The sequence below is a fragment of the Protobothrops mucrosquamatus genome, unplaced genomic scaffold (genome assembly GCF_001527695.2).
Source record: "Protobothrops mucrosquamatus isolate PMUCROS unplaced genomic scaffold, P.Mucros_1.0 scaffold3198, whole genome shotgun sequence".
NCBI classification, from domain to species: domain Eukaryota; kingdom Metazoa; phylum Chordata; class Lepidosauria; order Squamata; family Viperidae; genus Protobothrops; species Protobothrops mucrosquamatus.
In genome coordinates, this window is record NW_015389196.1 from 47,747 (window position 1) to 73,175 (window position 25,429).

At 37.8% G+C, this 25,429-nt stretch overlaps 1 protein-coding gene across 2 annotated transcripts in view; it reads right to left on the reverse strand.

Annotated features, from left to right (window-relative positions):
• MITF (melanocyte inducing transcription factor) overlaps positions 1-18,405 on the reverse strand; it is a 52,887-nt gene extending 34,482 nt beyond the window's left edge. For both annotated transcript variants that reach the window (XM_015826598.1, XM_029286258.1), the window contains exon 1: positions 18,160-18,405. In XM_015826598.1, coding sequence (XP_015682084.1) covers positions 18,160-18,357 — 198 coding nt within the window. In that variant the 5' untranslated portion in view covers positions 18,358-18,405. The remainder of the gene's footprint in view (positions 1-18,159) is intronic.
• Positions 18,406-25,429: the final 7,024 nt, after the last annotated feature.

Genomic DNA, 25,429 nt, shown 5'->3' on the forward strand with positions numbered 1-25,429 from the left:
GGAAGCAAGCAATGGCAAACCACTTCTGAAATCTCACTAAGAAAACTGCAGACTAGTCCAGGTAATTGCCAGGAGTCAAAACTGACTTGAAGGGACTCCCCCCCCCAAAAGGGAAATACTGGGTAAAAAGAGCATTGTTGCCCTTTATAATTTAATTTACAGAAACTTTTTAAATTATTGAAAGTTACAAAAACATATAATTTACCCTCAAAAAATGCTGAATAACAATAAAGTGAGTTAAAGCAACTGCTATGTCTTTCTTTCCATCAAATGCATTGCCTGCTTCAGAAACCTTATGCTTTTAAATGTATTGGAGAATGTTTATTTATAGAAGCTAAAACAATAGTTTTACAACAAAAAGTAAATGTTACCAATGTAAATATGAGACCCAGTTTGGTGTAGTGGTTGAAGCATCAGGCTAGAAACTGAGGCTGCATGATTTCTAGTCTCACCTTTGGCATGAAACCAGTTGGGGACCTTGGGCCAGTCACTCTTTCTCAGCCCTAGGAAAGAAACAATGCCAAATCCCTTCTGAAAACATTGTCAATAAAAACGCAGTGACATAGCCAGTAATTTGCCAAGAGTGAACACTGATTCAAATGCATCACATATGACAGAATATAAATATGGATAATTTACAAGAAATATGGAAGAGAGAAATATATTTTATATGCTACAAAATCAATTATCTCAAGTTTTAAAATGTTAAATCTTTTTTCAAATCCTCAAAGCAAGTTAGTTAAAAGTGAATCACTCTGAAGATACATGAATACAGTTGCCTTAGTCGTATTTCTTAGCTTTTTATTGACCGAATATTCTTATCATAGTAAGAAATAAGTAAATCACTTAAGGAGTAATGATATCAACATGTTGATAAATAATATTACAAAAATGGAACTTGTTTATGAAGAATTCTAATTTTCTGTGTTTGGAGTGTTGCCAAAATGATCATCCTATGTTGCAGAAAAAATACTTGTGTTCCAGATTCAAGAAGCTTGATGAAATATGTCAATCTCAGCCTTTGAACTGGTTGTTTATTGTGGTAAAGGAAAAGCTGCGTAATATGGTTATCTGTGACCAGAATACAAATTGTATTGATGTGGTTACTTTTGAATTTTTGCTGTACTTATCTTTTTTGTTTGTTAGTTTCCTTTAATTATTCTTATATGTGGTTTTTTTTTACTTGCATTCATGTGCGTTATTTTCCTTTCTGTGCTTATATTAAAGCAAAACAATTTTTAAAAAATATATAAAAATGTGGATCAGAATTGAAGTTTTTGAACTTGTAATCTTGGGTTCTGATCAATAGCCAAAATACATAGCAACACTGGGTCAAATTTAGCTAATTTTGAAGAAAAAAAAAAGCTAAGCAGAGCTGACTGAGAAACGAGGAATATAACGGCTGTAGGCTAGATTGGGAAATCAAAAAAATATCCTAGATGAGGCCAACTATCTCCTTACTTTCACCAAGAAAACTACAAGAATATATCCATGAATGCAGTGGTGGGATTCAGTCAGTTCACACCAGTTCGGCAGAACCGGTAGCTAATTTTTTGTTGCCCAGGCCCAGAATGGACTTCTGGAAGCAGCATCCACACAGAGAACCGGTTGTTCACATATTTGAATCCCATCACTGCGTGAATGTCAATTGGAGTTGAGTTCAAATTGGGGGAACTTGGAATCACAAAGTTCCAAACCTATAATCCACCAACTGCAGAACAGATTAACAATGGATTGGTTTCAGACTTGCTTGTTCCACTTTATCTTTTACCTCTGATAGAACAGTGCAAGGTAGCAATCCCAGTCAGAATTTTAAGGAGCAGAATCTTCGGAGCACATTTTCACATTATAGAATCAAGTGGCCTAAAAACGATTTCTTTTTAACTTACATAAAATCTTTATCTATCAGTTCAGCCTAGGTAGGAAAGTGAGCGATTTTGGAATTAGGGAAGACACGACACACTTGTTCGAACCCATATTGGTGCACCTCTCTATTACTTGCAGGAACACTAAAGACAGTATTAAGATGTGGAACAATTCTGCATGTTGATACTTCAAACTTCTCCCTGCACTATGTAGCAGTAAATCGGAAGGAATGAAAAAAAATAACCATTTTTACTTTATCATTTCTCCAAATTCCCCCTCAAGATATAGATTTATATATGGCTCCAAAATTAGGACTGAATGCAACTGAAAATCTCAGAAATGTGTGGTCCTATTTCCTCCATCTTAAAAACAGTGCATTTCCTATATTCATCTGGACTGAATCCAGCTTCCCTCCCCCTTGTTTTGATGCTATGGATACATTGAAACTAATCAGTTTGGAGTTAAAAAATTTATTTTTTGACAATTAAACAAAAATACACTACACGTTTGGAAGGACAGCCTGCTTGGTGGACTACTTTGACATTTGGACTGGATATGCAAGCTTATTTTCTTCATTTTTCCCAGATCTCGCCTTGACTTCCCTACTTTCACTGACCCCTAATAAAAGTATGCTTTTGAGACAATGCCTGTTTCAAGAGTTCTGCTTGCTTGGGAGGTTAGTTGAAGTGGGTCCTTACACATACACTATAAGTTATATAGCTAGAATACTTTTCCTTTAGATAGATAGTTCAGACAATTCATTTCTTTCTTTTCTGCATATATTGAAGGTTAAAAATAAATATATTTCCACGTGTTTTAATATTTTAAAATAAGATTCTTTTTAGATATGTTCAAAATAAAAAAGAAAAGGAACCAGAATATTAGTTAACTCAGTGAATATGGCAAACAGATGGCAAAGAAAAGATGAAACTACTCATTTGTCTCGACCCACAGAATTACAAGTACCTGGGACTTTTGAGAGCAGTTTCTAAATCAATTGATCTATAAGCATCATGAAAATGATGAGTTAATTGCCAGAGGTCAGTGTGGATTTGCAAACATTTGACCAAGTATCCCATGACATTCTGATTAGCAAACTGATTATGTGTGGGATGTACACCAAGAGAATTAAATGAATGCATAGCTAAATGCATAGCTGAATACAATTTTTATAAAGTATACATAATTTATATTATTTCATTAATGTACCATTTATATCAATGATTCCTCATCGAAGTGGAGTGATTTTATGATTTTTCAATTTGGAATACTGAGTGGGATGCTTGAAAAATTAGTTTAGGATTCCAAACTTAGAGAAACATTTGGCTAATCTTTAGATGACACAAAATTATGTGGGGTGGCTAGTAACCTAGAAAAGAGAAATAAAATTCAAAACAATGGACAGAAAATAATGGAATGAAATTTAATAAGACAATTGCAAAGTTCTTCACAAAGGAAACAAAGATGGAATCCATGAATATAGAAAGGGGAATATTTGGCTTGGTAATAGTACTTGTGAAAGTATGATTGAAATACTAGTTAGTTTTGATTCAATGGAGTAATTTGGCTGCAAAAAACCACAAATGCAACTTTAGACTAAATCAACAGAAGTACCTATCTCAAAGCGAAGAAAGTAACAATACCACATTTATATGTGTGAGTCAGAGCTCACCTTGATTTCAGATTCATGTTGGAGCATCACATTTTAAAAAGGATTCAAACAAACAGAAAAGAAGTCAGAGAAAGAAAACAAGGATGATTAAGGAATTCAAAACTAAGCTTCGTGCAAAGAGACTGAAGGGAACAGAAGACAGAAGTAAATCAAGATGATGTCCCGGTGCCTGGAGGCCGTGCGAGTCTGGATGGGGAGGAACAGGCTTCGACTCAACCCGTCCAAGACCGAGTGGCTGTGGTTTCCGGCGTCACAACATAGCCAGGTGGCTCCATCCCTGGCTATCGGGGGCGAGTCATTAGCCCCCGCGGAGAGGGCCCGCAACTTGGGCGTCCTCCTGGACACTCGGCTGTCTTTAGATGATCATATGACAGCCGTGGCCAGGGGGGCTTTTCATCAGGCTCGCCTGATACGCCAGTTGCGCCCCTTTCTGGATCGTGACGCTCTATGCACGGTCACTCAAGCCCTCGTTGTTTCCCGCCTGGACTATTGCAACGCTCTCTACATGGGGCTCCCCTTGAGGTGCACCTGGAGGCTCCAGCTAGTTCAGAATGCGGCCGCACGGGGGATTTTGGGGGCCTCTAGATACTCCCATGTAACACCTCTCCTGCGCGAGCTGCACTGGCTGCCGTGGCCTTCCGGGTGCGCTTCAAGGTGTTAGTAACAACCTTTAAAGCGCTCCATGGCAATGGACCTAGGTATTTGCAAGACCGCCTCCTACCAAATACCTCCCTTCGACCAGTCCGCTCCCACAGAGAGGGCCTCCTTAGGGTGCCGTCGGCCAGTCAATGCCGTCTGGTGACCCCCAGGGGGAGAGCCTTCTCTGTGGCAGCTCCTGCCCTCTGGAATGACCTACCCCCCGACCTATGTACAATTGCGGATCTGCGCCTTTTTCGCTGAGCCCTGAAAACCCATCTATTTCGTGCGGCCGGCCTGGCGTAGTCTTAATTATGTTTTAGTGAAGGTTTTATATGGGGTATTTTAGAGCAGGCCTTTATTTAATCTGATTTTAGAATAGAAATTGGAGTATATTTATTGTGATTTTTATTATCACCTGTTCACCGCCCTGAGTCCCGTAAGGGAGATAGGGCGGTATACAAATTTAAATAAATAAATAAATAAGATCTATCTTAATTGCCTAGATTCTTCTACCTATGATCCTTGAATGTGGTCAAAGTGGAGAGAAGACATGGTTAGTTGTACAGCAACAGCATTTCCAACTACACACATCAGAGAGAGAGAGAGAGAGAGAGAGATTATCACCGTTCTACTCAAGAACTAATGAAGATGGCTACAAACATTTCATGTTGGCACTATGTGAACAAGACAGTCCATAGATAATGTCCTACTTTTTCTTGTCTATACTGAACAAGTTTGTATTCTACATCCCTTGCTTTTTGGCTAGCTATTTCAAGCTGGCCTATTTGCATGCAATTTCTGGCTGATTAGGCTGAAATTTCTCATGCTGTTTCTATCTATATTAGGACTGGACTGCTTTGTTTTCTGTGGGATGTTTATTCAAATACCAGCATCACCACCCAAAGCCCTACTTTTTCTCTCTTTCCGTAAATCTATTTACTTTTAATGAGGGAAACAAAATATTTTAAGGGAGGCAAATTAATTTATTTTATAACTCTGCATCTATGCACATCTAATTATGTTTAATGGGGAAGCAGGCATTTTAAGGGAAGCAAATTGATCTATTTTACAGGAAGGGTTATATGAATCCACTTGATTTAAAGAGACAGACTAAAACATTTTAAGGGAGGCAAATTAATTTATTTTGCAGGGCAAGTGGATGTAAATCCAGTTATCTTTAAGAAAAAAAGTAAAATTTTCTATATTTGTGCTATTTTGTGGCCTTGACATTTTTGGCTCATTAAATCATTAAATCAGTACTGACAACAGTACTCCTTATATGCCGTCCCTGAATAAATTCTTAAGACCAACTATTAGGAACAGACAGAATAGGACAGGCCATGCAATAATTCTTCAGCATACCACTGTAGAAATGTCAGGTATTAATGTGCTATTAGGAGACACTCATAGATCTTATTTTCATCTTAAAAAGTATTTTCCTTTGTCATACAACAGATTAGAAGTTGCAAAGAGGAACCAAAGCTGCTCAGAACAGAAACGGAATTGTTATTCAAAGCTTTTGCAGACACCTAAACTTACAGATGCATAGTAATGAGATAGAGGAATTAAGAAGACAAAAACCCAGTTCAAGCAGGGGAATCCACAGGAGCATGCTGCTTTTGCCAGAATGACAAAAGCAATGCTTTGTGCTTTAAGTTTGACTGTACATCACAATGCATATATAAAAGAGATTGGGACTTGCATTGCAATCCCATAAGGCTGATGAAATGTAGTGTAATGTAATCCAGAGTTACAGGAGAGAGGCTCTTTCCTAGACGCAAAGAGATAGCAGAATGTCTGGTGGATAGGAAAAGAGCAAGGTCAGACCCTCCCCAGCAATCTGTAATTATTGCAGATAATTCCTTTAGTCTGGCAAGATTCTGTTTGTAGGTGACCAACAATAAAAGAACAACTCAGAAGTAACTCCATGTGTTGTTCTTTGTGCCTGACAGCTTTTGTCTTTCTGGTGCCTATGGACTGAGCTTAAGCAAAATTTTTCATCAAAAGATACCAGTACAGATTCATATAAGGTCTATTCACTCAAATCAAATTCTTTCCTTCTGTCCACTGTTCAGCATGTCAGCGGAGTGAAGGAGGAGCTTCATAAATATTAATTTACTCTTTCTATATTTTATTTAACTAGGAAAATAAAAAATTATTCACAGGAAAACCTATATGACTACATTCTTCCTTGGACTCCTTGAGTGAAAAGAAAATTATTAATTGCTTCTCAAATTTTTTCCCAAGTTGAATCAGCCCACCTCACCTGAATCTTACAGAACAATCAGAACGGACACACGTGTTAGAATCTGCACATTATTTGTAGTTCAATCCATAGTTTTAAAAAGCAGCCTCTCCCTCTCTCCCCCCCATGAAAAAATTTACATGAAAATGTAAATTGGGTAAATACACACAAAAGTACAATGCTTTAGAGTAAAATATCATGCAATCAATTTATTATTAGCCACCTTCATTACCGAAGGAATTGCAAACATGCAAGGGAAAAATATACAAATGTATATAGCAATAGAAAAAAATATTAATTTTTTAATAAATTTTATGATGGAATTTTATTTTATGATGGAATTAACAAAGTAGGAACTGTTCATCTGTGTTAACATTTTTATGACTTTTTTTCATTGACACCAAATGCACAATATTTATTTGTAATACAATCCTACCCTTGATAACTATATATAGAACTGCAGCCTTGATTATGTGCTTGTATGAGCGTGTGTCTATTTATTGGGTTCTCAATGCACTTACTATTAAACAGAGTATAGCTATAAATCTCCTTAAATGTTAGTGAGATCTATCTGAAAATTAAAACAGATAAACTAGAGTTTCAAACTGGAGAAGAAAAACAGATATAGAATAGATGTATGTATTTTTTTCCCCCACTGCTTTATTAGTGGCAGAATACCATTTTCTACAAATCCGCTAGCTGGCATAGCACAGCCTCATTAACATGCCTTCTCGTAATCCTTGCATCTCTCTCTCTCTTTTTTTTAAGATGACGGTAAGGAATCTACACTTTACAGGCTTACATTCTTTGCATGATATTATTACTTCTCTAACTGGGATCAAGTCAGGTTCTACTTCCAAACACTCATAAGGCTGATAGAGAAATTAATTTGCTTCCTGATGTGAGTTAAGGGAACTCACAAATCCTTCTACTAATCTTCTGCCTTTCAAAACAGAACAGTGATTAAAAAAAAAAAATCCAGAGATAATGACCAGGGATATTCTGGCATAGGAGTCATAACTGGGGCCCTTTTCCCCTTTCCATGTATATTTACAAAATGCACTTCACAGAATGTATGATTTATATTTTTGCTAAATTTCAAAGTTCTGTTTATTTTATAATTTTAATTACATCCTCTCTAATTGATATAATTATAAACAAGATTTTCCACACTTATTAGATTAGTTCATTACTGCATTACCTTTCAAAGTGAAATCTAGGAATCTCTTATTTAAAAAGATTTACCTCTCAGGAGTCAGGAGTCCTGGCTAGATGAAATCAAATATATCTTACACATCTCACTAAAGAGAAAAAGACTGAATAAGCCACATCATGCCCATTCTGCTCTACAAAAGCACGGTAATATGATATAAATGTGACAATGAATATTTAGCTGTCAAATAGACCATCAAATGTAATAACAAGGATGTAGCAAATAATTAGGGGAAGTGTTTATATGAAACATTTCTCATTGTAACTTGTCCAATCTAAATCAAAATATTTTCAAACTAATATCTCCTTAGAATTGCAACATGATTCTTTCTTTTCTTTCATTTGCCATCACACTTCACAACATACAGACAAATATAACTTAATGATTTACAAAAAAAAATAATCATGTGGCTTTGTTCTTCCTCGCTGGTTGCCATTTTCCCAACTGCTTTCATTACTATCCAGAGATTACTTTGAATTTTAGAAACAGCTTCCAGGTATACTTAAGGGGCCAAAAGAGAAACAAGGCAAGAACATTCCTATGTATGTATGGGTCACTAATCTCAATTCTTTGGCTTTAAGGCTATGATCCCATTTTTGAGGCTTTTTCACACATCAATTAATCTGGGCCCTACGCTGCATTTTCTCCAAAAGTCTACCGACCCAATGACTATTTAAGAATTTTTATCCTATTTTTCATACAAGGTCACAGGGAAAATGCACATCTCCAAAACTATTTTCTTTTTTCAAAAATGCACATAAAAATATTTGCAGTGATTTACACACCCAGAGGTATGGGCTAAAAGTCATGAGTATTCAGCAGAGCATCACTGAATTCCGCCGATTCTAACATTTGCCAAAAGCATGTTCTTTCATTCCACAACTCTTCCCTTTCCACAGATTCCATGGATAATCCAGGTCATAGGGCATTGCAGGCGAAATGTGGGAATTTATGAAAGAATGATGTATGCAAGTCAAAAGGAGAATGCAAAATTTAGGCCTTCAAATATCTCTACTACATAAGGAGGATACTTCAGAATTCCATTTAAAAAATAAATATTGTAATTAAATAACCAAAGAAGTAAAAATACTTGTTTTTTTTAATTTATATCCCATCTTTCTTACGGCACTATGCTTTTCACTCATTCCTTCAATTTCACCCCATAATATCTCCTATGAGAGAGAATGATTGAACCAAAGGCACCTACAGTCGTGGAAGTAAGCTTCCACGACTGACAGTGAATTCATTCCCAATCCAACACCTTAAATACTGCATTACCTGTACTAAAATAAAGTAAGAAGCAGAATCTTGTTGTCAGAAGGCCTTCCAGTGCATGGACTAGTAAGTGTGTGTGTGTTTGTATATGTGTATTTGCTTACTAGTCTGTGCATTATTTTATACAATAAATTTGTGTGTGTGTAATAAAATTAGAATCTGCTGTGATCAAAAAAGCCAAATTGGGAAAGATTTCATTTGCATCATGTCCAGCAAAAATAAGCCATAATATCCACAGTTCTTAATAACAATAATAATAATGATAAAGTTGGAAGGGACCTTAGAGGTCATCTAGTCCAACCCCCTGCTCAGGCAGGAAACCCTATACCATTTCGGACAAATGGCTGTCCAGTTTCTTCTTAAAAACTTCCAGTGTTGGAGCATTCACTGCTTCTGGAGGCAGGTTGTTCCACTGATTAACTGTTCTAACTGTCAGGAAGTTTCTCCTTAGTTCTAGGTTGCTTCTCTCTTTGGTTAGTTTCCACCCGTTGCTCCTTGTCCTGCCTTCAGGCGCCTTGGAGAATAGCTTGACTCCCTCTTCTTTGTAGCAGCCCCTGAGATATTGGAACACTGCTATCATGTCCCCCCTCGTCCTTCTCTTCCTTAAACTAGACATACCCAATTCCAGCAACCGTTCCTTATATGTTTTAGTCTCCAGTCCCCTAATCATCTTTGTTGCTCTTCTCTGTACTCTTTCTAGAGTCTCAACATCTTTTTTACATCGTGGTGACCAAAACTGGATGCGGTATTCCAAGTGTGGCCTTACCAAGGCATTGTAAAGTGGTATTAATACTTCACGTGATCTTGATTCTATCCCTCTGTTAATGCAGCCTAGCACTGTGTTGGCTTTTTTGGCAGCTGCAGCACACTGCTGGCTCATATTCAAATGATTGTCCACTAGGACTCCGAAATCCCTCTCACAGTTACTACTATTGAGCAAGGTACCCCCTATATTATACCTGTACATTTGGTTTTTCTTGCCTAAATGTAGAACCTTACTTTTTTCACCATTGAATTTCATTTTGTAAGATAGCACCCAGTGTTCAAGTCTGTCCAGATCCTCCTGTATCTTAAGCCTGTCTTCTGGAGTGTTGGCTATTCCTGCCAGCTTGGTTTCGTCTGCAAATTTGATGAGTTCCCCATCTATCCCCTCGTCCAGATCGTTGATGAAGATGTTGAAGAGCACTGGGCGCAGAACAGAGCCCTGGGGCACCCCACTACACACTTCCCTCCATGTAGATGCGGTTCCATTGAGGACCACATGCTGAGTACGACCGGTCAGCCAGCTACGGATCCATCTGGTGGTGATGCTGTCTAACCCGCATTTTTCTATCTTATCAAGTAGTAGGTTGTGATCTACTTTGTCAAATGCCTTACTGAAGTCCAAATAAATTATATCCACAGCATTCCTCTGGTCCACTAATTTTGTCACTTGGTCAAAGAATGCAATAAGATTTGTCTGGCATGATCTGTTTTTGACAAACCGGTGATGGCTTTTAGTAATGACTTTGTTTGCCTCTAGGTGTTCGCTGATTCGTTGTTTGATTATCTTTTCCAGAATCTTCCCAGGTATTGAGGTCAGGCTGATAGGTCTGTAATTTCCTGGGTCCTTTTTCCCCCTTTTTTTGAAGATGGGAACTACATCAGCTCTTTTCCAGTCCTCTGGTAGTTCCCCAGTGCTCCAGGATCTTTGAAAAATATAGTTCAGTGGTTCTGAGATCACATCTGCCAGTTCCTTGAGAACCTTGGGGTGTAATCCATCTGGTCCTGGTGATTTGAACTCGTCTAGGCTGGACAGGTGCTCACTTATCATTTTCTTGCCTATCTTAACTTGTGTTTCTATACTGTTTTTTATGGCACTATTTTCAATAGGTTGGTCTGTTTTTTCCCTTTGTGTAAAGACAGATGCAAAAAACGAGTTAAATAGTTCTGCTTTCTCCCTGTTGCTTGTCACCTTCTTGCCACTTTCACCCACTAATGGACCAATCGTTTCCTTCACTTTTTTCTTGTTTTTTACATGTTGAAAGAAGCTTTTTTTGTTATAAGAAACTTTATATAAATTTGGATGCAGTTACTGCTGGAAAAAAAAACATAAGCTTATATTTGTATTTTCCTTCACCATAGTACACATTGTCATTTCTACTATTTCATTGACCTGGCTCCTAAATAAACCCAAGAAACCTATTTGGATCGTGTAGTAGAAAAAAGATGATGATAAAAAATTACATCTGCTACTCACATTATTTTTTTCTTCAAAGATCAGCCGGGGTTTGGCACAAATGGCAGGGGGCTACTTGCTTATGTGAACTGAAATGAAAGAATTTGCTCTATAGAACACATCAGGGAAGCGGTTTTATACTAAAATGTGTCTTTGGCCAGGTCAAAGTGATAGTGATATAAAAAGGATCCCAGCACAGACAGCAGAGGTAGATTAAGATGTTCCATTGCAGCCCAGACTTTAACATAATAATGTTTTGAAATTTATTTAAAGGCTTCTGATGATAGGCCTGTCTGGGCCTGATAGGATAAAAAAAATAGGCAGCAGGCATGATTCTCTAAGAGCTACAGGGTTATTATTGAGGTACATACTTTATGTCAGCGACTTGAATTGGAGATAGAAGCCAATAGGAGAAAGGGAAGATTATATAAAACTTGTTTAATATAGTCATAATGTCCATTTACATTTAGTATTCTTCCTTCCATATTCTGTACTAACTGAAATTAATAAGGCTTTTGGTTTTATCAGAAAGAGATGATTCTGAACCTTCTAAATTCTTTGAGAAATTATTGCATTTTATAATTGTTTTTAATAATTTCTCCTTTGAGTGATTCCTTGTTACAAGAAGCAGGAAAGATGCACATAAAGCTAAGTGTACACACAATACATACTATGAAAGAAAAGGTCAAGTGATGAAATAAAATATCAGACTTGCACCTAGAGAGATGTCTATGGAGATTCTCAGTCATCCAGGTCATAGTTATCCCAAAGGTGCTTTTTCAACAGACAAATGGACCTCCTTTGTTTTTCCTTGAAGACATTTGGGTTCTCATCCAAGAAGCTTCTTCAGTTGAACTTCTTGGATTAGAACCCAAATGTCTTTAAGGAAAAACAAGGAAAGCCTAGTTGCCTCTTGAAAAAGCACCTTTGGTTTGCACTTTGAGAAATAGTTGAAAGGCAAATGATAAACATTTAGGTCAAATTTAGCAATATTGGTTGCATTTTTTCCATTTTTAATCTAACGTTGTGGGCAAAATAGTTGAAAAAAGACAAAATCAATATGTTATTGTTCACATTACAACCAAGTGGCCTATTTGATCAAACCTATCATAGATAGAGAGAAAGTCATAGGAGTTCCATAGCAATGACTGTCTCAGTCATCCAGGTCACAGTTGTTCCAAAGATGCTTTTTCAAAAGGCAACTGGACTTCCTTTGTTTTTCCTCTTGAATACGTTTCACTTCTCATCCAAGAAGTGAATTGAAGCAGAACTTAAGATGCTTCTTGGATAATATCTTCAAAAGAAAAAACAAAGTCCACTTGCCTTTTGAAAAAGCATCTTTAGAACAGCCAGAAAATGATTTTCTATAGTTATTTTGATCAAGAGAAAATAATAACTAGACTTGATTCTGTTCTGTTCTGTTCTATATGACTGGATACGAGGGCTAAGCTGGAGAATACATCTTAATGTTAATTGTGCTTTCCAGTCTGTATAAGAATTAAGTTCTCATATTAGGAACCCAGATATTTTTTCAGAGCTCCCTGTTTTAAAATGAGGTCTCTTGCTTAGAGTCACAGCATTCTATTAGATAAAGCTCTGCCATGACTACATAATTCTGCCTTCATTATTGCATTCCAATTTAAGACAAAACTGCATCATATTATCCCTGTTCCTTAACTTTTCATCATTTCCTTCCTTTACTCTATGAGTTCTAGGGCCTTCTTGATTCTACTTACATTCTCTTTGGACCTAATATGCTAGTCATTTTCTAAGACTCAACACAAAGACTGATAACTCAATTCCGACCAACTCTTGCCCAACACTAGGAGCCGTGATGGCACAGTGGTTAGAATGCAGTATTGCAGGCTAACTCTGTCCACTGCCAGGAATTCGATCCTGTCCAGCTCAGGATTTATTCAGCCTTCCATCCTTCCAAGGTCAGTAAAATGAGGACCCAGTTTATTAGGGGAAATATGTTGACATTGTAAATCACTCAGACAGTGCTGTAAAACCATGGGACAGTATATAAGTTTACCACGTTTGGTTACCACGTTGGTTACCACGTTTGGTTACCACGTTTGGTTACCACGTTTGGTTACCACGTTTGGTTACCACGTTGGTTACCACGTTTAAAGCGCTCCATGGCATCGGACCTGGGTATCTTCGAGACCGTCTTCTGCCGCAGATTGCCTCCCATCGACCAGTACGCTCCCACAGAGCGGGCCTCCTCAGGGTGCCGTCGGCCAAACAGTGTCGGCTGGCGACCCCCAGGGGGAGGGCCTTCTCTGTGGGAGCCCCCACCCTGTGGAACGAACTCCCCCCAGAGATCCGGATTATTCCGGATCTCCCCTCCTTCCGCCGTGNGGATCCATCTGGTGGTGATGCTGTCTAACCCGCATTTTTCTATCTTATCAAGTAGTAGGTTGTGATCTACTTTGTCAAATGCCTTACTGAAGTCCAAGTAAATTATATCCACAGCATTCCTCTGGTCCACTAATTTTGTCACTTGGTCAAAGAATGCAATAAGATTTGTCTGGCATGATCTGTTTTTGACAAACCCGTGATGGCTTTTAGTAATGACTTTGTTTGCCTGTAGGTGTTCGCTGATTCGTTGTTTGATTATCTTTTCCAGAATCTTCCCAGGTATTGAGGTCAGGCTGATAGGTCTGTAATTTCCTGGGTCCTTTCCCCCCCCCCTTTTTTTGAAGATGGGAACTACATCAGCTCTTTTCCAGTCCTCTGGTAGTTCCCCAGCGCTCCAGGATCTTTGAAAAATATAGTTCAGTGGTTCTGAGATCACATCTGCCAGTTCCTTGAGAACCTTGGGGTGTAATCCATCTGGTTCTGGTGATTTGAACTCGTCTAGGCTGGACAGGTGCTCACTTATCATTTTCTTGCCTATCTTAACTTGTGTTTCTATACTGTTTTTTATGGCACTATTTTTGATAGGTTGGTCTGTTTTTTCCCTTTGTGTAAAGACAGATGCAAAAAACGAGTTAAATAGTTCTGCTTTCTCCCTGTTGCTTGTCACCTTCTTGCCACTTTCACCCACTAATGGACCAATCGTTTCCTTCACTTTTTTCTTGTTTTTTACATGTTGAAAGAAGCTTTTTTTGTTATAAGAAACTTTATATAAATTTGGATGCAGTTACTGCTGGGAAAAAAACCATAAGCTTATGTTTGTATTTTCCTTCACCATAGTACACATTGTCATTTCTACTATTTCATTGACCTGGCTCCTAAATAAACCCAAGAAACCTATTTGGATCATGTAGTAGAAAAAAGATGATGATAAAAAATTACATCTGCTACTCACATTATTTCTTTCTTCAAAGATCAGCCGGGGTTTGGCACAAATGGCAGGGGGCTACTTGCTTATGTGAACTGAAATGAAAGAATTTGCTCTATAGAACGTACATCAGGGAAGCGGTTTTATACTAAAATGTATCTTTGGCCAGGTCAAAGTGATAGTGATTAAAAGTACATCATATAAAAAGGATCCCAGCACAGACAGCAGAGGTAGATTAAGATGTTCCATTGCAGCCCAGACTTTAACATAACAATGTTTTGAAATTTATTTAAAGGCTTCTGATGATAGGCCTGTCTGGGCCTGATAGGATAAAAAAATAGGCAGCAGGCATGATTCTGTAAGAGCTACAGGGTTATTATTGAGGTACATACTTTATGTCAGCGACTTGAATTGGAGATAGAAGCCAATAGGAGAAAGGGAAGATTATATAAAACTTGTTTAATATAGTCATAATGTCCATTTACATTTAGTATTCTTCCTTCCATATTCTATACTAACTGAAATTTTCACAGAAATGAGCCTCTTATCCTGGGAGACATTTCCATGAAATCTGGGGTTCATTTGTTTATCACAACTTAGCTATTTTTCCTCAAGAGGTACACTTCTGCAATAAGAGGCAGATCATTGTCCTTTTTATCTTGTACCAGAGAAGCTGTTGATGGCCTTAAAAAAAAAACCTAGAGTAGAATGATGACAGTTACTTTATAAAAGTTAAATGGCTTGTGGACTGCAGCAGATATAGTCAGATGCAGCCAACGCAAGATAACTTAGGAATCATAACAAAACTGACAATCTTTCCTCCATCAGACACAGCTTTCTCATTCATGGTCCACATAGTAAAAGCATTTTTGCATATAAAATTTTTTAAGCAATTTTGTTTAATAAGGCTTTTGGTTTTATCAGAAAGAGATGATTCTGAACCTTCTAAATTCTTTGAGAAATTATTACATTTTATAATTGTTTTTAATAATTACTTCTTCGAGTGATTCCTTGTTACAAGAAGCAGGAAAGATGCACATAAAGCTAAGTGTACACACAATACATACTATGAAAGAAAAGGTCAAGTAATGAAATAAAATATCAGACTTGCACCTAGAGAGATGTCTATGGAGATTCTCAGTCATCCAGGTCATGGTTATCCCAAAGGTGCTTTTTCAACAGGCAAATGGACCTCCTTTGTTTTTCCTTGAAGACATTTGGGTTCTCATCCAAGAAGCTTCTTCAGTTGAACTTCTTGGATGAGAGCCCAAATGTCTTCAAGGAAAAACAAGGAAAGCCTAGTTGCCTCTTGAAAAAGCACCTTTGGTTTGCACTTTGAGAAATAGTTGAAAGGCAAATGATAAACATTTAGGTCAAATTTAGCAATATTGGTTGCATTTTTCCCATTTTTAATCTAACGTTGTGGGCAAAATAGTTGAAAAAAGACAAAATCAATATGTTATTGTTCACATCACAACCAAGCGGCCCTATTTGATCAAACTCATAGGAGTTCCATAGCAATGACTGTCTCAGTCATCCAGGTCACAGTTGTTCCAAAGATGCTTTTTCAAAAGGCAACTGGACTTCCTTTGTTTTTCCTCTTGAATACGTTTCACTTCTCATCCAAGAAGCGAATTGAAGCAGAACTTAAGATGCTTCTTGGATAATATCTTCAAAAGAAAAAACAAAGTCCACTTGCCTTTTGAAAAAGCATCTTTAGAACAATCAGAAAATGATTTTCTATAGTTATTTTGATCAAGAGAAAATAATAACTAGACTTGACCAATAAAGAATTCTATTCTGTTTTGTTCTGTTCTGTTCTGTTCTATATGACTGGATACGAGGGCTAAGCTGGAGAATACATCTTAATGTTAATTGTGCTTTCCAGTCTGTATAAGAATTAAGTTCTCATATTAGGAACCCAGATATTTTTTCGGAGCTCCCTGTTTTAAAATGAGGTCTCTTGCTTAGAGTCACAGCATTCTATTAGATAAAGCTCTGCCATGACTACATAATTCTGCCTTCATTATTGCATTCCAATTTAAGACAAAACTGCATCATATTATCCCTGTTCCTTAACTTTTCATCATTTCCTTCCTTTACTCTATGAGTTCTAGGGCCTTCTTGATTCTACTTACATTCTCTTTGGACCTAATATGCTAGTCATTGTCTAAGACTCAACACAGAGACTGAAAACTCAATTCCGACCAACTCTTGCCCAACACTAGGAGCCGTGATGGCACAGTGGTTAGAATGCAGTATTGCAGGCTAACTCTGTCCACTCCCAGGAATTTGATCCTGACCAGTTCAGGATTGATTCAGCCTTCCATCCTTCCAAGGTCAGTAAAATGAGGACCCAGTTTATTAGGGGAAATATGTTGACATTGTAAATCATTCAGACAGTGCTGTAAAACCATGGGACAGTATATAAGTGCTATTGCTATTATCACAAAAGCCATTGGTAGTTTTTCCTAAATTTTGCAAAACACATCAGTGAGGAAAGAGATGGAAAATCTATGATCCTAGGCAACATACAACTTTCTCCCCCTTTTTAGCAGCTCTCAGACATCTATCTGACTATGACTGTTGAAACCTGACAGCATAGTTTCCTGCCATCTTGGTATGAGAACATATGACAACTGAAGCAAATCCTAAAATAGGCATGTCACAGTTTAGAAGACAAGGAACTTACTCAGTTTTCTGGCATCCATCAGATCTCTAGTTGGGAAATTCTGAGGATTATACCTCAGTAAAGCTGAAGTGCACCAGACTAAAAAATGTTTGGCTAAATTATCTTTGCATTTGAGAATTAAGATTTCATTTTTAAAACTCTGTTTTACTATTGATTTGACTACCATCACCATACAATTGTATTTCGAAATGGAGGAACACAGTTGGGTTTACAATGACATTAGCTCCAGAACAAAAAGTAAAGACAACATTGCTTGTATAGGATGCAGGTAAAACAGTGCAAAAGGTTGAAAATGGCAGTGTCCCTTCGCATTTTGGAATTACCTTTGTTAGTGTCAAATACTGAGTGTTGCTTAAGAAATGTTACTGGTTTAATTTCGTTTCTATGAAGGGAAAAAGAAGTTTGACTTTCTATCTATTTTAGAAACAACTTTCCTAACTATTAGGAAGTTGGAGAAGGAGCAGAATGGTCATCAAAAAAATAACAATAAAGTCATTTGAGCAAAACAGGATTACTAATGGCTTACAGCAAAGGACCGTATTCCATATTAAACCTTTCTCAAACAATCTTTTGTGCAGGATCTATATTAGTTTTTGAAAAAAGCTTTTGATGGGTATATACACACACATGTATATGTATTTATGCGTGTATAAATGCACATATACTTATACATTAACCAAAAAGATGATTCCACCAACGTTAAAGAATTTGAAAACTATTTTGATGATGTTTTTTAGGGGTCTGAAATAAGATAGCAGTTTTCAAGACGGCGAGCATGTTTCATATCCATTGGGAAAGGGGGAGGAGGGTTCCTTTTTGGGGGGGGGAAATGCCCTTAATAAAGAAAAACACACAGCTCCATTCCTTGCCTAGTGAAATGAACCTTTCCTGGGAAAGCTGCAACACAAGATGCACAGGGACAGCAAAACTGATGAGAAGATATTTTTTTTTTTTGTAAACTCCGTCATTACTGCCCGAAACAATTTTGGAAAGCTTTGCACTAATGGAAACAAACTTCCACCACCTTCTCAAATCCGAGAAGTCGCCTACCTTCAGGACTTCCATTGGCACCTGAGTCGCAGGAGGGTGGCTGGAGGGGAGGCTGACGTTGATGGCAGGTGTCTGACTCACAGCCCCTCTCTGCTGCATGAACTGAGCTGCCTGCTGCTTCTGTCGCTGCTCTCGGCGTTCTTGTTCCTGCATTTGCTCACGCATGAGCTGCTGTCGTAGCAAAATCCGTGATGTCATATTGGAGGAGCTTAGCGGAGGCTTGGAAGCTCCAGGGTGCTCCAAACTGCTGAGGGAAACACCAGAGAACACTCATCACTGCTCAGTAAATATTAGCTGGAGTTGAAAGAGTCTTAGGCTTTGGGATGGGATCCTTGCACGGGCTAGGAAGTAGGCAAAAACTTTTGCAAGGGTAGAAAAATGCACGTCAGGGGTGTGAATGTGAAGGTTGCTGGGCTTGCTCCCTGCTCAACGCCAAAAAGATCGGCTACTTTCTAGTCTTTCTGGTGCTCACTTAACTCTTGTCATTTTTAAATTTGGTTTTTATATTTATACTCGTTCTGACATTTTTATTTTTAATTGCACTGCAAGCTGCCCAAGGGTCACTTTGAATAACGAGATGAGTGGCATATAAGTTTGACAAATAGATAAATAAAAATAAATAACGATCAGCACCCCGGTGATTACACTGCCCTGCTTTGCTAATTCAGAAAAGGAGAAAGAAGATATCTTTGACTGCTCTACTCTTTCAGTCAGAATTCCCTTATTCCATTTTTTCCCCCTGTTTTGGGGGAAAAGTCTGATTCTGGAATGGACAGTGGTCCGGTAATCATACTGAAAATGGAATCGTATACATGTTCGTTCAGTAAGAGATTCCTTTGATTGATTTATTATTAGATTGATGTTCTGTCTTTATTTTTGACAACTGAAGCTGGTGCACATAATGTTCCTGTCTCCTGTTTTCCCTGCAACAACCCTGTAAAGTGACAGGGCCGAGAGACAGTTTGACTGTCTCAAAGTCACCCAGGCAGTTTTCATGCATAAGAGAAGCCCAGAACTCAAAGATCTAGTCTAGCTTAATGGGAATTTTCTAGTCCAGATCAATTGGGTTATCACCCAACTGTTTCAAGTGAAGAATTGCTATAGGAACACAGGACTGCTGTATAGGTAGTTCTCGACTTACGACCACAATTGAGCCCAAAATTTCTATTGCTAAGTGAGACTGTTAAGGGAGTTTTGCCCCATTTTACAACCTTGCTTACCACAGTTGTTAAGCGAATAACTGCAGTTGTTAAGTTAGTAACATGGTTGTTAAGCGAATCTGACTTTCCCCACTGATTTTGCTTGTCAGAAAGTCACAAAAGGTGATCACATGACCCCAGGATACTGCCACCGTCATAAATCTGAGTCAGTTGCCAAGAGTCTGAATTTCGATCACGTGACCGCGAGGATGCTGCAATGGTCGTAAGTGTGAAAAACCATCCTAAGTCACTTTGTTTCAGTGCCGTTGTGACTTTGAATGGTCACTAAATGAACTGTTGTTAAGTCGAGGACTAGTTGTATTCGGGGGGGAATTACTGTTGCAAAACTTTATGAGAAAACTGGGGAATGCCTAAGTGGTGCAGCTTTGCCTGCAATTGCAATGATAGGGTCCAGGTTTTGTCAAGATAAACAAGAAGTTTTTTTTCTTTCTCCAAGCATTTAAAAATCTTGAGTAGAAGAAAACGGGGTGACTCTTTTATGTAATATTTTTTTAAAAAAATATTAAATATATTAGTGTTTAAGACAGAAATTTTAAATAAGGGATTAGGCTAAAGAGACACAAGATAGGATAGGATAGGATAGGATAGGATAGGATAGGATAGGATAGGACAGGATAGGGTAGGGTAGGGTAGGGTAGGGTAGCGTAGCGTAGCGTAGGGTAGCGTAGCATAGCATAGCATAGCATACCACGGGATAAGTAGTAGCTATGTAGTTACTTTAGGAGCATTATGAATAGAAATTTTTACTGTTGTTTCTTCCTGAAAATTCCACTCAAATACTAATAAACAAGCAGACAACACTGTTGCAACATAGATATAAGCAAGGATCACAGTCCCAATAAAACTTACCTAAGACTTTCATGAGTTTAAGGTACATTTCAAACACTACAAAAACTGTAGCAAATTTATCAACCTCACAAAACACACACAAAACACCCAACACACAATCTGACTGGAAGCCAATGAGAGGGAAGGAAGCTTATTTCTTGTAATCTTCTCCAGAATGCTTATTACCTGAATCCAGTGGTTTATTTGGCATTTCAACAATCCAGACTTTGAAAGGTGCACATTTTTGGATATTTCCCAACCCCCCAATTGCCAAATGGATCAAATCCAGATTTTTTTCCAAACCACTCACAATTTATTCCCCTGCATTCTTCCCCCCCCCACCCCCCGCCCGCCCTTCCAACAGAGGTGAGATGGGGATGGAGAATGATGATTGTGTTACTATTCCAAGCCTGTCAGGTTGCAACATTCCCAAAGAGAATGATCCGTTTGATAAACTACGAGAAAAACCTTTGTGGTAAACCTATGCATCTGTGGAATAATCGGACTAATTAGCTGTTCAAGAGAAGTCACCGACTGCGATGCTCAAGCATAAATGGGAGAATTTTCAGTTAATAGTGAAGAATTCTCACACTCTACAAAGTATCACAGGGTCAACCTAACATTTTAGATGGGAATGTTTGTCTTGTTGTAAAACAGCTATTGAATAATACGAGTTATAAAATCCTGCAAGAAACACTTTCGTTTTTATCTTTGCTAAAGCACAGAGACTGAGCCAAAGAAATAACTCAACCAGCATGGAATCAAACTAAACATATGTTGTGGAGCTGTGCTTAACTACTGTCTATATATGTGTGTGTATATATATGTATATGTATATCTATATATCTTATCTGTTGGGTGGAGCACCCGGTCTACCAAATATAAATCAATCTGTTCTGCGTTTCACTCCAATCTAGGAGCATGTTTTGCAGGCATATATGTATGTGTATGTGTATATGTATATATGTATATATAAGATTTCAGATGCTTCTCTGAAATAGGCTTCTAAAAACATATTACTTAAATACTTTTATTAGCAGTATATATAATTAAAACATGTCTGACAAAATAATATCCAATGTCAAAGATACCTGGAATTCTAGCAGCTTTAAGAAATGCCCTGTCTTTGAAGTGAAATCAACAATTTTTGTTTTATATTAAACTAAAAAAATAAGATTGGTAACATCCATGACACATGGAATAAGGAATTAGATATCTAATTTTGAAAAATCAGTGGAGCCAAAATTTAAAAAACAGAAAATCTCTCTCTTATAATTTAAGACAGAAAAAAAGGAAACCTTGTTTCATGTTTATTGGAATCAGTAAGAAAATTGTAAATAGCTTGACTATCTGATTTCTTATGCTACCAATGGAAGAAATTTTGAGGGCTCAATGACTCATCTAATTTGATCATCTCCAACAATGGTTCCTTTTCAACTATAGCTTTGAGGAAATTATAATGTTAAAAATATAAATATCATGCTAAATTCTACTCCCAAAATATGGGATCTTACATTATATAAATAATTTGGCTCTATCCAGCCTGCACTTTGGCAGAAAGAATTATTTTATGAAAGAAAACAAATTTACTCTCCTGGTATTAAAGAATTGATCCCACATATGTGGGTTTTTTAAATCAATTTTGGAAACATATTTACGTACATTCTAAAAAGGAAAATATGAAACAGTAAGCTTCTGGATGGTCTAGATTTAATAATAGGTTTTGGAATGTACTTCTTCATTTTTCATGTTTCTAAAGTTGTACAACTTCTTGATAATTCTAAGTGGTGTACAAAATTAAAACTAAGATACAGAACAGCATCAAGTGAAACAAGAAGCAGATGGTCCTCCTAACAGAAAAGTATAAACCATGCTCGCAAAGAAATTCACTTTCTACTCTAGCCCCCAAGCCTTGGGGTGGGGGGGGGACAGGTCTTCAAAGCTTGTTTAAAACAAAGAAAGGCTTGGGCTGTTATGTTATTTCGAAGGGAATGTGCCACAGCAGAAAAGATATGCTTCTCCATTCAGTTTAATAGATGGAACTTCTCTGTTTGATCTTACAGAATGAACAGCAAAGGGAGAGACAGAGTCCATCATAGTATCATAGTGGTTAGAATGCAGTATTTGCAGGCTTATTCTGACGACTGCGAGGAGTTCGATTCTCACTGGCTCAAGGTTGACGCAGCCTTCCATCCTTGTGAGGTCAGCAAAAAGAGGATCCAGATTGTTGGGAGTAATATGCTGACTCTGTAAACCGCTTAGAGAGGGCTGTAAAGCACTGTGAAGTGGTATATAAGTCTAAGTGCTATTGCTATTACTATGCTATGGAAGGTTTTACAGTGATAATCAGCACCTTGAACTGTGCCCTGGTAACCAGTAGAGCTTACACAAGCTGAAACATATGCACCACAGGATAATATTCTAGCATGCCTATAACTGCATCTACTGTTGCATTTTGGATCAGCTGAAGCTTCCAGGTGGTCCTCAAGAGCAATAAAGCACACTGTAGTAGTCCACAATCTGAAGTAACCAAGGCATGGGTGATCATGAAAAGGACCTTTTTGACTCCCTCAGTCAGCAATAGGTACAGCTGATACAAATGATAAATCTGTGTAGAATCCTTTCTGACACATCTGGCACCTGTTTTTCTTACAGGTGTGGTGAATCCAGGAAGACTCCCAAAACTGTGCAACATTTTTTTCTGCAGAAGTGCAATCCATTCACAAAGATGGAAGAAGAAATGGAAAGTCCCTGGATCCAGAGACCACCTGCATCCACAGTTACTCCAATCTTGCCAGGGTGGGGCTTCCTCTGCTTTCAGACACGACACGGGGAAGGACTTTGATAGAATCATTTGATTAGACAGTGGTCCAGATCTACAGCTGAGTATATATGGGGTACTGATGATAACTCACCCATACTGAAAGCAACCTTATCCAGTGATTTCATGCAGTATTATATCAAATCTGTATGGAGGTCTTAGCCTTTCTCCTGACTTTATAGGACAATATACAACTAAAGATTTGTGGAAGCTAAATCAGTGGTAAACTGATAAAAAAACTGATGATGATTATCAGTTTTATCACCAAATGTTAGATTGCTACCCACCCTCTCCACAATACTGACAATTATGTCCTGAATACACATAAACATCTCCAAACATCCCTTGAGCACTTTATTATATAAAAGAATAATGTAATATTGTCTAAAATTAGTGAGTAATTAGGAATTGATTATGAAATTGATTATTGCACCTTATAGTTGCAATAACTTAATCAAAGTCTTCAAATATGTAAGAGCGATTATGATGAAATTTGTACATTTTCTCATTCATATGGTAATGCTATTTATTTACTTATTTTCACTGTAACTAAACTAGTAGACCTGCGAAACTCAGTGGACATAGTATACTTAGACTTCAGTAAGGCATTTGACAAGGTAGACCACAACCTACTCCTTGGTAAACTAAGAAAAGGTGGGATAGACACATCACTACCAGATAGATCTATAACTGGCTAACAAACTGTAATCAACGAGTAATCCTCAATGGCACTACATCCACATGGAGAGAAATAAACAGTGGGGTATCACAAAGTTCCATATTAGGCCCAGTACTCTTCAATATCTTCATCAATGACTTAGATGAGACAATAGAAGGGGAACTCATCTAATTTGCAGACGACACCAAAATAGCATGAGTAGCCAATACCCCAGAAGACAAATACAGGATCCAAAAAGATCTTGACCAACTTGAACAATGGGCCCTATCCAACAAAATGAGTTTCAATGTGGAGAAAAGCAAAGTCTTACATTTAGGCAGGAAAAACCAAAGGCACAAATACAGATTGGGCGAGACCTGGCTCAAAAACAGTAATTGTGAGAGGGACCTTGGAATCCTGGTGGACGATCACTTGACTATGAGCCAGCAGTATGCAGCAGCAACCAAAAAACTAACAAAATCCTGGATTGTATAAACAGAGGCATAGAATCAAGATCACGAGAAGTACTATTACCACTTTATAAAGCCCTAGTAAGACCACACCTAGAATACTGTAGCCAATTTTGGTCACCATACCACAAAAAAGATGTTGAGAGTTTGGAAACAATTCAAAGAAGAGCAACTAAGATGATCAGGGGCCTGGAGACTAAAACATACAAAGAATGGCTACGGGATTTGGGTCTGGCTAGTCCAGGGGTGCCAAACTTCCGGCCCGCGGGCCGGACACATCACCAGGAAACCGCACCCACCCCATTGCCAGCAATGGAGAAAAAGGTCTAATATGTCACACGTCACATGACGTTGCGAGTTTGACATGCCTGGGCTAGTCTAAGGAAAAGAAAAAATAGGGGAGACATGATAGCAGTGTTCCAGTATCTAAGGGGCTGCCACAAGGCAGAAGGGGGCAGGTTGTTCACCAAAGCACCAGATGGAAGCACGAGAAACAACAGTTGGAAACTGACCAAAGAGAGAAGCAACCTGGTACTAAGGAGAAATTTCCTAACAGTGAGGACAATCAACCAGTGGAACAGCTTACCCCCAGAAATCGTGAGTGCTCCATCATTGGAGATTTTTAGGAAGAGACTGGACATCCACCTGTCTGACACGTTATAGGATCTCTTGCTTGAGCAGAGGGCTGGACTAGAAGACCTCCAAGGTCCCTTCCAGCTCTTCTCTTCTATTCTATTCTATTCTATTCTATTCTACTTTTTGCTGGAAAGATAAAACGATACAACACAATAAATTACATCTATTTTTATTCTTAACACAAGATTTATTATAGAAAAATACTGGAGAACAAAACAGCAGGAGAATCTTGAAGAATCTTTTAATTAAGACAGGCTAGTTCAAATTGTCTCCATTTTTAATTAAACAACATACTGGTTCCTAATAGATTACTTGATCTATACAAGTATATTCTTGAACAAATGTATTAGTTATGGATGTTTAAAGTGTCTGTACCTTTTTTTAAGTTAAACATGCATTTATATATTCTCACAAATTTTACTTTGTTCCTCTGTGGCTTCTTTTATGCAGCTTATTCATTCTTTCATTTATTTATTTATTTTTAAATCTTGTTTTGTTGATCATTATATGTCTAGATTAGAAATAATAGCATTAATGAAACTGCAAAATTCTTCCTCCATCAAGAATGAAGTTTTTACCACGTTCCCTCTTCTTTTTAGCTTGACAAGCAAAATAGAAGGTGGTTCCTCTCCCCCTC